This window comes from Equus przewalskii, chromosome 31 (genome assembly GCF_037783145.1).
Source record: "Equus przewalskii isolate Varuska chromosome 31, EquPr2, whole genome shotgun sequence".
In the NCBI taxonomy this organism is placed as follows: Eukaryota; Metazoa; Chordata; class Mammalia; order Perissodactyla; family Equidae; genus Equus; species Equus przewalskii.
In genome coordinates, this window is record NC_091861.1 from 1,831,094 (window position 1) to 1,847,532 (window position 16,439).

At 36.7% G+C, this 16,439-nt stretch overlaps 1 protein-coding gene across 32 annotated transcripts in view; it reads right to left on the bottom strand.

The window, feature by feature from the left end:
- The window catches only part of SDCCAG8 (SHH signaling and ciliogenesis regulator SDCCAG8), a 222,856-nt gene that overhangs the window by 193,187 nt on the left and 13,230 nt on the right, over positions 1–16,439 (bottom strand). For 30 of the 32 annotated variants that reach the window (XR_011535263.1, XR_011535260.1, XR_011535257.1 and 27 more), the window contains exons 4-6: positions 14,650–14,757; positions 4,876–5,001; positions 251–391 (exon numbers count right to left, since the gene is read on the bottom strand). Coding sequence is in view for 19 of the 32 variants with exons in the window: in XM_070602161.1 (XP_070458262.1) it covers positions 251–391; positions 4,876–5,001; positions 14,650–14,757 (375 nt within the window). In the remaining 13 variants the exon portion in view is untranslated. The remainder of the gene's footprint in view (positions 1–250; positions 392–4,875; positions 5,002–14,649; positions 14,758–16,439) is intronic. The other 2 variants (XM_070602168.1, XM_070602169.1) reach the window with 1 other exon arrangement.

Here is a 16,439-nt window from a genome sequence, read left to right on the forward strand (position 1 = left end):
GAATGGGAGTTATTGTTGAATGGGTACAGAGTCTTGTTTGGGATGATGAAAAAGTTCTGGAAATGGATAATGTTGATAGTTGCACAACATTGTGAATGTACTTAATACAAATTAATTGTACACTTAAAATGATTAAATGGTAAATTTAAAAATCGTTAAAATGCTAAATTTTACATTATGTGAATTTACCATGATAAATAAAAGTAGAAAAAAAAGGAGATGCATAAGAGAAAAGCCCCCGAACACTTACCAGTTCTAGCTTCCATTTTTCAGCTTCATCAGCAGATGCAGCTTCGGTAATATCTGCATTGCCATGGGAAAATGGTTTCTTGGCAGCTTCATCCACTCCAGAATCGTTACCCACTGTAATCCAAGAATTCTGCATGTTTCCCTGAATTAAAACGTGCCAGTAATTGCAATCGACTTTTACCTTTAAATCAGTATGCATGCTTTACAAATGGAAAACTGATTCTTATCTGTGATGAAAGGAATTAAAAAAGCAGATGCTTCTAACTACAGATCAAGAATCATTTTACATTTTCAGGCTATTAGGGTCATATTCCACAACAAGTGTTCCAAGTCAAATTCCTACAGGTGCAGGCAATAATGTAAAGAGCAAAGACCACTGGATGTCAGTGTATTCAACAAATAACCTCTTACTCCACTGAAGACATTCTTGAAACAAGACATATTCTTGAAACACAGAGCCCTCTCTTGGTTTGTTCATTTTCCACATTTCATAAAGGCATTACTAATAATAAAAATTGTTAATACATATGGTGTTTATTATGTGCCAGACACTGTTTATCATGCTTCACATATATCAACTCAATCATTATAACCACCCTATGAGATAAGCTTCATTGTTATCTCCATTTTATAGATTAGGAAACTGAGTCACACAGTAACTGGCTGAGTCACAGAAGTATGAAGTGGCTAACAAGTGGCAGAGCTAGACCTGAACCCTGGTAGTCTGGCTCCAGAGTCAGAGCCAGAGTCCCTAAACTAATATGGTCTTCTGCCTTTCCAGAAAAATATTTATCTTCAATAACAAAAACATGGGGCCGGCCCGGTGGTGCAGCAGTCAAGTGCACACGTTCCGCTTCAGCGGCCTGGGGTTCACCGGTTTGGATCCTGGGTGCGGACATGGCACCGTCTGGCAAGCTACGCTGTGGTAGGCATCCAACGTATAAAGTAGAGGAAGGTGTGCACGGATGTTAGCTCAGGGCCAGTCCTCCTCAGCAAAAAGAGAAGGATTGGTGGCATATGTTAGCTCAGGGCTAATCTTCCTCAAAAAAACGAAACAGAAAGAAAAACAGTGCATGGTGATAAACAGAAGTGACATGCAGTCTGCACGTCAGGGATTCAAAAAGGAGGGGTAGGGACCAGGACACACCATCCAAAGGAAAGTGCTTTAGTCTAATTGCCACTTTGTTCTTTCACAGATAGCTTTTAAAAACTTGAATGGTATTTGACCAAGATTTTAAAAAAATCTAATTATATTTACATCCCTGAAGGTCACTGAAAATCTTTTATTTCTTAATTGAGGGGAGGGGTTGGTAGTGGAGGGGATGAAAATGGACATGGGAAGAAATGGCTCAGAAATTTTCTACTTAAAAAAAAAATCTCCTCAATCTTTGAATGAGTACACATGCCAAAATTTCTAATAAGCAGCATATTTTAATATTATTATAATTTTTGAACTCTCAAGAGAAGGCTTCCATGAAGAGAAATTTTATAACAAGGAAAAGTAATGAAAAATTAAGATAAAATATTCTTTGAATTGTTTTAATTTTTAAAAAATAGTCTTCTTGCTTCTTCAACCGCTAGATCATCAATTAGGCTAAAAGCTCAAAGCCATGTAGGCTACCATCCAATTTCAGGGCAAAAACCCAACAGTAAAGAGGAAGCTCTTCCCTTTTGTGCTGGGGGACAAACTTCCATCCTCGGGCAAACAAAGACGGTTTGGTTCAGTATTGACAAGCTATTCGTAATTTACACAGAAAGCAATATAATTCAAAGCTAGTGGATGGATTTGGGGAGTCAGACAGTCCCATGTTTGAGTCCTAGCTTTACTATTTTCAGCTTTGTGACATTAGACCAGTTACTCTGGTTACTTAACCCCTGTGTACCTTAATTTACTCATCTGAAAATAAACATAACACCTGCCTTGTGTGGCTATTTAAAATTGAAGTAATATAATGTAAATAAAGTGCTTGACACAGTGCCTGGCACAGCATAACCACACAGTTATCAATAAATATCAATTATTTCTATATGACTTTTAATTATTTTTAAAAAGAAGGGATTAAGGGTCAGCCCCATGGCCGAGTGGTTAAGTTCACACACTCCGCTTCGGCAGCCCAGGGTTCTGCCAGTTTGGATCCTGGGCACAGACCTGCCACTGCTCAGCAGGCCATGCTGAGGTGGCATCTGACATAGCAGAGCCAGAAGGACCTACAACTTGAATACACAGCTATGTACTGGGGAGCTTTGGGGAGAAGAAGGAGGAAAATAAAAAAAGAAGATTGGCAACAGATGTTAGCTCAGGTGCCAATCTTTAAAAAAATAAAAACAAGGCATTAAGAAACACTGCAAATCTATATTCCAACCCGCCAACAGCTTTGGAAAGATTTACCACCAACATAGTAAGAGACTCATTAAAAGGAGTTCAGAAGAAGAAAGGAAGACAATATCTCGTGATCTGTTTATATTTAAGATACTCTAAAAAGTGGTATTCATGTTAAAACTCTCAACACAGCACCATGCTCGGTTGCTGAAACGCCTGAATTCACCTACACAAGCACAAAGCAGGGGTAACCATTCTGCAACAACAAAATAACAGAGGACTAACATTAACACAGAGCTCAAGGTCACCTGCCACATCTGCAACAATCATTTCGAATTTGCATTATATTTTAGCTTATGTGAATGTTTTTCAAAAAAACAAAACCTCTCTACAATTTTGTTCTTTCTATAATCCAGGCTGCAATTCTTTTGCAAGTTTTCTTTGTTCATAAGGCAGAGCCGGAGTGCTCGCTCTTCCCATCATTTCCTTCCCCTTCTGTGTTACTCACTTCTCTTGCCCCCTGATTCACTTGTCTGCCTAATTTCCTCTCTCGCTTCACTTCCCCTTCTTCCACTTCTTTGCCATTGTATAAATACTGAAGACCATGCATAATTGAGTCACTGTTTGCTAACGGACTACACATTTGGAAGAAAAGCAAAAGAATGTATTTATTTTAAAAAGAGCTAATTCTAAGTCCTTTTTATATGGTTAGATTGTCTTCAAGTTCACATTAATAAGCAACTAAGATGGAATTTTTTTTTTTTAAAGATTGGCCCTGAGCTAACATCTCCTGCCAATCTTCCTCTTTTTTCTTTCTTTCTCCCCAAAGCCCCAGTCCATAGTTGTATATGATAGCTGAAGGACCTTCTAGTTCTTCTATGTAGGATGCCACCTCAGCATGGCCTGAGGGGCAGTGCTAGGATCCGAACTGGCCAACCCTGGGCCATTGAAGCAGAGTGCGTGACCTTAACTACTGGGCCACAGGGCCAGGCCCCTAAGACAGAATTTTTAATTACTAATATTAATAATATAATATAAATATTCAGAAAAATTATAGAGTGAAGGGAAAATAGCTCATCACTAACTGAAATGTAATTGCAGAAAAATAAACTGAAATACTAATCAGCCTGTTTTATTGTTCAGAGTTAAAACAATGACTACTCCTAAATAGCAAACTTGAACACATAGAACTCAAGGATTACAAATGAAACATCAGGTCAGGCAACTAAAAACACTTCAGAAACAAAAACTAGAAGACACTTAGTTAAAACATTAAGACACTCATATTTTTCTTAACTGATTTACTAATGATGACTAATTCAAAACCAGCAAAATTCTTTGCAAAGCAAAGCTGCAACAGGCAAGTATTGAAACTTCCGCATAGAAAGCTGAATTTGTCTCAAAAAGCAGAACAAGCTGTGAGTAAGTGTGTCTTACAGCAAAAGAGTGAAAAACATTTTTAAGGCAAAAGTATTTCTGACAAGCCATAGGAGGTATGGAGTTTAAACACTATTTAAATGTCACCATAAGAATTCTGTGTCATAGAATTCTAGAGCTCACCTAATTCACTGTTCTTCAAAATGTGGTCCACTAATTTTAGAATCACTTAGGTGACTTTTTAAAAATTCATATTTTTAACTCAAGGACTCAGCCCAGACTCATGGAATCAGCCTCTCAGGGGATGGAGCTCAGGAATCTGCATGCCAACAAGTATCCCAAGTGACGGCTAATCACCTTAAAGATTAAGAACTGCTAACAGAGGCGAATCTTCTCAAATCGCCAATAAACAAACAGGACACGTGAGGTTAAGCCATGTTTGAAAGCCCTATAAAATTACTTGCTAACCACCCAGCTTGTTAGGGACAATGGGAAGACTAACATTTTGATTCTTGGACCCTAGGGCCAGTGTTCTTTCTGCTACACCATGCAGCTAATTAGACTTATGGAATTCAGAGCTCAAGGAAAATTCAGAGAAATACACAGAAATTTAGGCTACAGTTTCTGGACTTAACAAAGTCTTTCCTATATAGCATACTTGCTGCTTTCAGTCTTGCTCTTTCCATATGGAAAAAACATAAATGGTATGCTCAGAGAGGAAACCAGCGTAGATATGGGCATCACTACATCATTTCATTTGAGGGCTCATGCCACCAGTGAATTTTAACTTTTGAGGTCCCAAGTGAATACCAGCATAGTACTTTTGCCAAACTTCAAGGAGAGAATCTAAGCAGTTCAGAAGGCTGGAGGAGAGGGTAGGAGGGAACATTCAAACTAAAACATAATTGATGGTTTTAAAAAACGCTCACAGATGCATCCAGAAGCGTTTGTTCCCTCATTGCCTCCTCTTGTCTTTGAGATTTCAGCTGTCGTTGGAGACTTTCATTTTCAAGCACAACTACTTGTATCCTATTTTTCATTCCAGAGAGTTCCTCCTAAAAAAACAGAAACAAATAACCAATACATTAAGCATTTTTAAGCAGTGCTCTTACTGGGTGATGAGAGGATCCAACATGATACAAAGCAGGCAAGGCTCACACTCTCTACCCACTTTCTGAGATATTATAACTCTATGTAGACAAACAAAGCAACTCAAATGTTAGCCAACAAACTGAGAGCAGGCCGGGGGAAGGTAGGAGAAGGCCTGCTAATGGCCACACTACAGAAGTGTGTGGTTTCTGACAAATTTTTTATAGGCTTATAGAAAGGCTTTAATTAAAGGGGTTCCCTAAAAGACTGTTAAGAATGAGGTTGACTGCTGAATAATAAGGAAAGATATATCATTGCTCATGCTCAAACGCCAATCACTTGTTGAAAATTGACAGAGGACTAAACAGATAATAGAGGACTCTGGGAAGAAAGGCATGCAAAGGTACAATGATCATTTACGAACTGGTAGCCAGACGGCAGGAAATTATGACTGAAGCCGTTCGGTGAAGAGTTCTGAAAGCACATTTCCTTGGCCTTGCAGGGTGTAATATAAGGAATTACAGACAAACAACAATTGGAATAGCTATTGAGTGGCATTTCAGTCTCTGAAAGAATGTTTAAATATATCAATATATTGATGGTACAGTACTTAATCTTAATCACCAGTGTAATCAAAAACTACTATGTATTACCCATCTTCCTTGACTTATGATGGAGTTACATCCCGATAAACCCATCATAAGTTGAAAATATTAAGTTGAAAATGCATTTAATACACCTAACATACCAAACATTGCAGCTTAGTCCAGGCCACCTTAAATGTGCTCAGCTCATTTACGTTAGCCTGCAGCTGGGCAAAATCATCTAACGCAAAGCTGATTTTACAATAAAGTGTTGGTTACATCAGGAATTTACTGAACACTGTACTGAAACTGAAAAGCAGAATGGTTGTATGAGTACGGAATGGTTGCAAGTGTATGGGTTGTTCACCTGCATGATGAGAGGACTGACTGGGAGCCGCAGCTGCCCAGCATCACGAGAGAGCATCTTGTCACACGTCGCTAGCCCAGGAAAAGATGAAAGTTCAAAATCCGAATTATAGTTTCTACTGAATGTGTATCACTTTTGCACCATTGTAAAGTCAAAAAATCATAAGTTGGGTACTGTCTGTATATGCAAGTTCTATTCAATTTTTTTCTTCAGAAAAAAAAACAAAGCTGTAATTAAAAGCTATGACTAAAAAAATATTGCAGACTTCCAATTTTTGATATGGCTTATAATGAGCTTGGAAGACAGTACTCCCATCTTAACAACAAGAAAAAAGCTGAACAAACTGAAAAACTACTATCCCCAAAATTGGAGAGACAGACAAGTGTTCCTGAGAATCACAACCTACCAGAGCGGAAACTTCCAGGGCAATCTGTGATGGGGTAGGAAAACGTAAAGTATAATTGATGAAATGCTGGGAGCTCCGTGTAGACAAGTTTGAGGGGTAAAAACTCCAGAAGGACCCAATCGTAAGGGGGCTCCTACACTTTTTGTGAGTTTTATCTGTAGGACACCACCAGGTTCTTACAGCAAAGACTACAGAAAAATCCCCTCATACTTCCTCTAGTAGGAGAGGAAAAGTAGCTATTATGAAACATGTCCAAAACATTCTCTTCTTCTTAACAACGTCTGCCTTAAGAGAAACTATTTTACCAGAGGCTAAATAACTGGGAGTTTTTAGAATCTAACTGACCTAGGACAAGGGAAATACCCAACTCCAGCTCCCTCTAGCCTTCTGGTCTCACTTAAGGGGAGGGGAAGACTGAGAAACACTTGTGAGGGTCATAGCCAAGGGGCACAGGCCCACTAAAAGACAGAGACCTAATTACAGGACTACAGAACACTTCCTGTACTCCTACACCTTACTACCACATCAAATTCCCCTGTTACTATATAGTGAGTATATATACTATATACTATATATAGTGAGTATATAGTAACAGGGGAATACACGAAAATAACTGTACATCTCAGACTATATTTAAGAAGAACTTTTGAGGGAAGTCTAAAGACAAGAGGAGAGACAAAAACCAGGACCCTACATGAAATTTTTGCCTCTGATACCTATAGTAATAGCAAACAGTAAACATAGCTTCACTCCTACCCAGATAAACATAAAACTTCATACTAAATGTCTATTTCCCCCAGTTCCTTTTACTCATTACATCACTGCAGCATTCAACAGAAAATTAGAAGGCATACTAAAAGACTTAAAACACAGTTTAGAGAGACTAAGCAAGCATAGAACCAGACTTGGATATGGTAGAGATGTTGGAATTATCAGATTTGGAGTTTAAAATAACTATGATTAATATGCTAAAGAGTCTAATGGAAAAAGTAGACTACATGCAAGAACAGATGGGTAATGTAAGCAGAGGGATGGAAACTCTAAGAAAGCATCAAAATGCTGGAAATCAAAAACACTGTAACAGAAATGAAGAACATCTTTGGGGGCCAGCCCGGTGGCACAGCGGTTAAGTGCGCACATTCCGCTTCGGCTGCCTGGGGTTTACCAGTTCGGATCCCGGGTGCGGACATGGCAACGCTTTGCACACCATGCTGTGGTAGGTGTCCCACATATTAAAAAACGTAGAGGAAGATGGGCACGGATGTTAGCTTAGGGCCAGGCTTCCTCAGAAAAAAGAGGAGGACTGGCAGTAGTTAGCTCAGGGCTAATCTTCCTCAAACAAAAAAAAAGAATATCTTTGAAGGGCTCATTAATAGACTGGACACAGCCAAGGAAAGAATTAGTGAGCTTGAAGAACTGTCAATAGAAACTTCCCAAACTAAAACACAAAGAGAAAAAAGAATGTCAACGACAGAAAATAATATCCAAGAATTGTGAGACAGTCACAAAAGGGGAAGAAAGAGAAAAGAGAAGAAGAAATATTTGAAGCAATAATGACCAAGAATTTTCCAAAATTAATGATAAGCACCAAACCACAGATGTAGGAAATTCAGAGAACACCAAGCAGAATAAAACCAAAAAATCTACACCTAGGGATATCATTTTCAAACCGCAGAAAATCAAAGACAAAGAGAAAACCTTTAAAGAAGTCAGAGTAAAAAAACCTTACCTATAGAGAAGTAAGGATAATAATTGTATCAGACTACTCTTCAGAAACCATGGAAGCAAGAAGAGATCTAACACATAAGAGTTTGCTCAACATCATAATAGCAAAAGTATATGTACCGATTTCAGCTGGTGGATAATTAAAATGAATGACAGCAATGTTATAAGACACAAGAGGTAGATATTGGGAATACTCTGTTATAAGAAACTTGCCCTACCCTTGAGGTGGTGTAGTGCTATTTGAAAATAGACTTAGATTAGTGGTAAACGTAAGTGCAAACTCAAGGACAACCACTTCTAAAAGTAAAAAAAGAAGTTCAATTGATATGCTAAGAGAGGAGAAAAAAATACAACCATATAACATGCTCACTTAAAACCAGAGATGGCAGAAAAAGAATAGAAGACAAAGAAACAAAGAAAGAAAAGAACAAGGGAAATGAAAGCAGTAACCAATATGGTAGATATTATAGACACTCAACTATATCAATAATCAATTTAATGTCCATGGTCTGAATACACCAATGAAAAGACAGAGACTGTCAGAGCGAATAAAAAACAAGACCCAGGTATACGTTATCTACAAGAAGCCCACTTCAAATATAAAGACACAGATAGATTAAAAGTAAAGGGATAGATACAGACAAACCATGCTAACATAAATTGAAAGAAAGCTGGAGTAGCTATACTGACTTCAGTCAAAGTAGACTTCATAGCAGGGCAAAATATCAGGGATAAAAAGGAGCATTACATATTGATAAAGGGGTCACTTCTCCAAGAAGACATAATAATCCTTAATGTGTAAGTGCCTAACAACAGAGAGTCAAAACACGTGAGGCAAAAACTGATAGAACTACAAGGAAAAATAGATGAATCCACTATTTCAATTGGAGATTTCAACACTCCTTTATCAGGGATTGACAAATCCAGCAGATCTGGCAGATTGGCAAATTATCAGTAAGGACATAGTTGAACTGAACTGCACCTTAATCAACTAGATCTAATTGACATTTACAGAATACTTTATCCAAGAACAACAGAATACACATTCTTCTCAAATTAACACAGAACATTCAACAAGACATACCACATTCTGGGCCTAAAAACACATGTTAACAAATTAAAAAGAATAGAAATCAAAAAAAGTATGCTTTCAGACCACAATAAAATTAAACTAGAAATTGATAACAGAAAGAGCTAGAACACTCCCAATATACTTGGCGATTAAACAACATTCTTCTAAATAACATACAGGTCAAGGTCAAAGTCTCAAGAAAAATTTAAAAATACCTTGAATTAAACAAAAATGAAAATACAACTTATCAAGATTTGTGAGATGCAACAAAACCAGTGGAAAACATTCAAAAAGATTCCAAATCAATAATCTAAGCTTCAGTCTTAGAAAAAAAAGAGTAAATTAAATTCAAAGTAAGCAGAAGAAAAGATATAATAAAAAGTAGAGTAGAAATAAATGAAATTAAAAACAGGAAATCAACAGAGAAAAGCAACAAAACCAAAAGCTGGGTCTTTGAAATGATCAATAAAATTAAGACTCTAGCAAGACTAAGAAAAAAAGAGAGAACACACACATTACTAACATCAGAAATGAAAGAGGGCTCACCATGGACATTAAGAGAATCATAAAGGAATACTATGAATAACTCTACACCCATCAATTTGATAACCTAGAAAAAATGGACCAATTCTTTGAAAGACAATACCAAAACTCACAGAAAGAGAAATAAATAATCTGAATAGGCCTATATCTATTAAAGAAAATGAGTTAATAGTTAGGAATCTTTCAAAACAGAAAGCACCATGCCCACCATTCGTTCACTGATGAATTCTACCAAACATTTAAGGAACAAATTATACCAATTCTCTACAATATCTTCCATAAAATAGCAGATGGAATACTTCCTAACTCATTCTATGAGGCCACTACCCTCATACCCAAACCAGGTGAAGACAGTACAGGAATGGAAAACTACAGACCAATATATCTCATAAAAACCCAGATGCAAAAATACTCATCAAAATATTAGCACATCAAAGCCAACAATGCATCAAAAGAATTATACAACAGAACCAAGTGAAATTTATTCTAGGTATACAAGGCTGGTTCAATATTTGAAAATCAATTAATGTAATCCATCACATCAATAAGCTAGAAAAGAAAAATCATATGATCATATCAATAGATGCAGAACAAGTGACAAAATCCAGTAGCCATTCAAGATAAAAACTCTTGGCTAACTAGGAATAGAGGGAAGCATCCTCAATTTGATAAATAACATCAACAAATAATGTATAGGTAACATGATACTTAATGGTGAGACAATAGATGCTTTCCCACTAAGATCAAGAAAAATGCAAGGATGTCTCCTCTCATCACTCCTATTCAATGTCATACCAGAAGTCCTAGCTGATGCAACAAGACAAGAAAAGGAAATAAAAGCTATACATATTAGAAAGGAAGAAATTTAAAAAAGATATCCATCTTTGCTCAGAGGTGACATGATTGTCTATGAAGAAAATCGCAAAGAATTAAAAACTGCTAGAATAAGTGATTATAGTAAGGTTGCAGATTACAAGACTAATATACAAAAGCCAACTGTTTTCTTATATATTAGCAATGAATAATTGGAACTTAAAATTAAGAACACAATACCATTTATGTTAACACCAAAAAAAATGAAATACTTAGGTATAAATCTCAAAAAAATATGTACAAGACCTATATGAGGAAAACTGTAAAACTCTAATGAAGAAATCAAGGAATATATAAATAAATGGAAAGAGAGTCTACGTACATGAATAGGAAGACTCAATATTGTCAAGATGTCTGTTCTTCTCAACTTGATCTATAGATTCAACATAATACCAATCAAAATCCCAGCACGCTATTTTGTAGACATTTACAAATTGATTTTAAAGTTTATATAGAAAGGAAAAAAACCCAGAATAGCCAACACAATATTGAAGAACAAAGTTGGGGGGTTGATACCACCTGACTTCAAGACTTACTATAAAGCTATAATAAACAAGACAGTGTATTATTTGAGAAAGAATAGACCAATAGCTCAATGGAACAGAATAGTGAGCCCAGAAATAGACTCACACAAACATAGTCAATCGATCGTTGACACAGGAGTAAAGGCAATTCAGTGGAGATGGTCTTTTCAACAAATGATGCTGAGACAACTGAATACCCAAATGCAAAAAAGAATCTAGACACAGACCTTACACCTTAGACAAAAATTAACTCAAAATGGAGCACAGATCTAAATGTAAAACACAAAATTAGAAAATACCTAGAAGAAGACTAGAGGAAATACTGGTGACTTTGGGTTTGGCAATGATTTTCAGATATAACATCAAAAACACAATTCATGAAAGAAAAAAATGGATGTTAGCCTTCACTAAAATCAAAAACTTCTGCCCTGTGACAGACACTGTTAAGAGAATCAAAAGATAAGCTACAGACTGGGAGAAAAGGACTGAAAAATACATATCTCATAAATGACTGGTATCCAAAATATATAAAGAACTCTTAAAATCAACAATAAGAAAATTAACAACCTGACTTAAAAATGGGCAAAGGACCTAAACAGATACTTCATCAAAGAAAGAATATAAATGGAAAATAAGTATATGAAAAAAATTTTAAACATTATATGTCACCAGGGAATTGAAATCAAAACAACACTAAGATACCACCACATAGATCTAATAGGCTAAAATCCAAAACACTGACAAAACCAAATGTTGGCAGGGATGTAGAGCATCAGGAACTCTTATTCACTGCTGGTGGGAAAGCAAAATGGTACAGCCACTTTGGAAGACAATCTGGCAGCTTCTTACAAAGCTAACATACTCTTACCATGTGATCCAGCAATTGTCCTTCCTGGTAATTATCCAAATGACTTAAAAATTTATGTCCATGCAAAAACCTGCACACAAATGTTAATAGCAGCTTTATTCAGAGTTACGAAAACTTGGAAGCAAGCAAGATGTCCTTCGGTGGGTGAATGGATAAACAAACTATGTTATATCCATACAATGGAATATTATTCAGCAATAAAAAAAAATGTGTTATTAAGCCATAAAAAGACACAGAGGAACCTTAAGTGCATATTACTAAGTCAATGAAGGCAATCTGAAAGGCTACAAGCTGTATGATTCCAACTCTATGACATTCTGGAAAAGGCAAAACTAGCAGACAGTGGTTGCCAAGAGTTTGGCAGGTAGGGAAGGAGGGACAAATAGTGAGCACAGATGATTTTTAGGGTAGTGAAACTATTCCGTATGCTACTGTACTGATGGATACATGTAATTATACATTTTTCAAAACCTACAGAATGTACTCCACAAAGAGCGAACACTAACGTAAACTGTGGAATTTAGTACACGATAATGTAATAACACTAGTTCATCAATTGTAACAAATGTACCACACTGATGCATGATGTTAGTAACAGGAGAAACTGTTGGGGAGGTATTAAAGGGAATATATGGGAACTCTATATACTTTCCATTAAGTTTTTCCATAAACTTAAAATTGATCTAAAAGGCAGTCTATTACTTAAACTAACTAATAAAATATTTCTAAGACCTTAAACATTACTTCATTCTGTTACTCCCTTGTTAAAATGTATTAAATTTACACTCTGCCTGATTTTCAAGGCTTTTCAAATTTACCAGCTCAGCACTATTTTAATTATTTCTAAGAGACATCTCCCATTGCAGGAATTTAGAATAGCTGCCTCATGGCCCCCATAATTAAACCATGTTCATCCTGCATATATCCTTTCATTGTTGCTGTTCTCTCTATGAAGTTCTTTCATCTCCCTTCTACTGACCTAAATGATCCTACTCCTTTAAGATTTTCCTCTCTCACAGTAACATCCCCGAAGACACTAGCTTTTCATAACCTTCTTCTCTTATTGGAATTATAGTTTATACTATGGAACAAAGGACTACACTATATTCTCTATAGTGCTGCTGTGGTGCTCATAGGGAGTAGTATTCTCTTCTTAACTAGATGGCAAGTTTATTATAATTTACACTGAAGGATGGCAGAAACTCCCACCCCAAAATATACCACTTTGGAATAAGAATTATTTTGAGCAAAAGGCACTTGAAAAACAGCAGGTACAAGAAGAATGCTCTGACCTCCTCTTTTCTTCCTGAAAGCAGGAGATGCAAGTCCCCTGAGAAAGCTGCCCGCCCTGTCCCAGGAGGAAAGAAACACTCCCATCACCAGAGCCAGGGCGTCGAGGCCAAGGGAAAGCTGTACAAACAGACCTTGTTAAACTATCTTATCTTCCTGTGGCCTCCCCATATAGTTTAGTTGCGTTTCCACAACTGCCTCTCTTTGTTCAGCATAGTACTATAAAAGCATCTAGGTTTTGCCACTCCTTTGGGTCTTCATCTCCTTACAAAGGCTTCCATGTCACACAAAACTTAAATAAATGTGTATGCTTTTATCCTGCTAATCTGTTTTATGTCAATTTAATTCTAAGGTCCAGCCAAAGACTCCAAGTGGGTAGAGGTAAAGCTTTGTCTCCCCTACAACATCCTTTAAGTTTTACCCACAGTATCTTAGGGACTAATAGTAGCTTGTAAATGGAAGGAGTCCTAGGATATTATTTCATCTTTTCTGGTAATCCAAGAATATTCATATACTAATAATTTTATCCTCCAAGAACAAAGAGAAAACAACATGCTAAGATCAAGAACTCCCTTGAAAAGGCAAGACAATTAAAAGTCTAAAGGTTTTTTAAGTTACATGTTGGACTTGTACCTTGGAAGAGTAGCCAAAATGTTAAAAATATAATACATGATACAAAAGATATCAGTAATTCCTATAAAAATACCACATGATCTGATGCATTGATATTGAAAAAAAAAAAACGAAGAAGAACTGAAATACCAAACATACTTTGGGAAGGCAGAAAGGCCCCAGTGGCATGAATAACATTATTAAACTGCATACAGTCGAGCAATATAACTGTCAAGTGCTGCAAGCCAGGGTGACGCATCTGGTTTCTGGATCATTATTATCACCATCCCCATGAGCCATCCTTATTCAAAGCATAGCTAAGAACCTTCATACTGACAGCGGAGTATAGGTAGTCCACCAGCTCAGAATCCCTGCTTGCTGCATCACGCCTTCAATAGGTTGACAAGTGTGGGAAAAGGACTGGTATTACTGTCCCAAAGTATTTGCCATCAGCTGGACTAAAGTAAATGGGGTGGAATGGAAAAATTCTGAAACATAGCAGCATGTTATCAAAATATTAGACATAGTTATGGACTACTGGGAAATCAAGCAATCAGAAATGGCATGATCAGAAGTATCAGTCCCAAGCCCGTGAATCTCCTGAAACACATCAGTCTTTTCAATCATAAGGATGACAATTGTCAACATATTGCTGTAAACATGAAGACTAGTAATAGCAAATTTTCATACAAAGTATCATTAATATAACCTTTTATTTAGGTAGGTTTAAATTTTTAATGAGAAACTTACCTTGCAGAACTTGACTTCTGCCTCTAAATGATGAATGTATTGAGACTGGTCATTGATGATAGGAACCAGATTGTGTACAGTAGGCATACTGCTTTCCTCTGATGACCTCTAAAGCAAAAAAACAAATACAAAAAAAATTAAGCATGCTTGGATTTGGCAAAGAATCAGTTAATACCATCTCCATATTCAATTTAGCACTGATGTCATAGAGACTAGATCACAATGTGGCTAATGGTATTTAGTTGTATACTATTTCTATTAGGACTAGTATAAATTCCACAAATAGCTAAGATTCAGGGATATGCATATCATCTTTTAAAGATGAAAAGTGAAAGCAGTTATAAAAAGCATATGGCAAATGGCGAAATGCTGAGGTAGTATAATCGGCTTGGGACGAACTGCCCATTTGAGCCATCTGAAAACGCGACACCCCTTTCAGCAATGCTGAGATAGAGGGACAACTCTCCTCAAGAAACCACCATGGAAGAGGACCGCTAGCTAAAACTGCCCAACAGCTGCCCGAAGACGGGATTCTGTAGACAAGCGTTTGAAGCAAAGTGTGTGTCAATGAGGTAAAATTCTACCTACGAAGGTGTACATTAGCAAAACGTGGCTTTTGATTTTTGACCCTAATACTCAAGGCAATTTGAGACTCTGCTGCTCTGGAGCACAGAGCCTCCGAGATCAGCGTGCTAAAGCGGATACACATGAAACCGAGATACACTGCACTGAGGAGTCTGATGAAGAGACTTCAGAAAAAGTGTGAATTCTGTTTACAGTCATGCGTCACTTAATGACGGGGATAAGTTCTAAGAAATGCGTTGTTAGGTGATTTCGTCGTTGTGCGAACATCATAGTGTGCACTTACACAAACCTAGACTGCATAGCCTACCACACACCTATGCTTCACGGTACTAATCTTATGGGATTGCTGTTGCACATGCGGGCCGTTGTGGACTGAAATGTTATGCAGCACATGACTGTACTTCTGCAGCATTCCTGGAATTGACTTTTAATGTATCTTACCTTATCCTAAAGTGATTGTAAAATTGTTTATAAAATCATATATCATACCACGATTTTTTTTAAATAAAAGAGGAAATCAGGAAAAGGGAAGATGAGGGTCAACCAGTTAGATGAACCCAGAAGAAAGCTTCAGATGAGACACAATCATTTTGTTTCTCAATCCAGCAGAAATTCCTAACAACAATGAAGTACCAGCTCTCACAGCAGAATAATTAAGTAGAACTTTGCTTTTTGGCAAATTGAAGAAATGTAAAAGCCAAAGTAACTTTAATTAAATGAATTATCTGTGGTGAGTAAAAGCAATTAATTATAATAATTTTATATTAATAGAAATGGATCCAGAACATAGGCAAATATGAATTAAGTATTACTATGTGTACATAGGGGATAGTCTGTGCGAAAAATTAAAAACTCAACTAATACTGTGTGGAAAATGTTCACATGAAATCATTTGTATATATTTTGAAGGGTTTATTAAAGTTTGAATATGCACATTTTAAAATAATAATATCTAGACATATTTTCCTTCTCAATAGTGCCTCAATTTCATTCTCGATACAGCCACATGTATCTGATATGTCATATTGGCTATGAAAATGCATTCTAAAGGGTACAACTTTCAAAAGCTACTTATTACTACTATGGCTTGTAATCATTACATGCAGGCTGTATACATTCAGAGTCTCAGTTCTTTTCTTTCACATAGTTCCCTGTAAATGAGACTGTGTTTGTAAAGTAGATACCGGATACACTGAACTGATGCT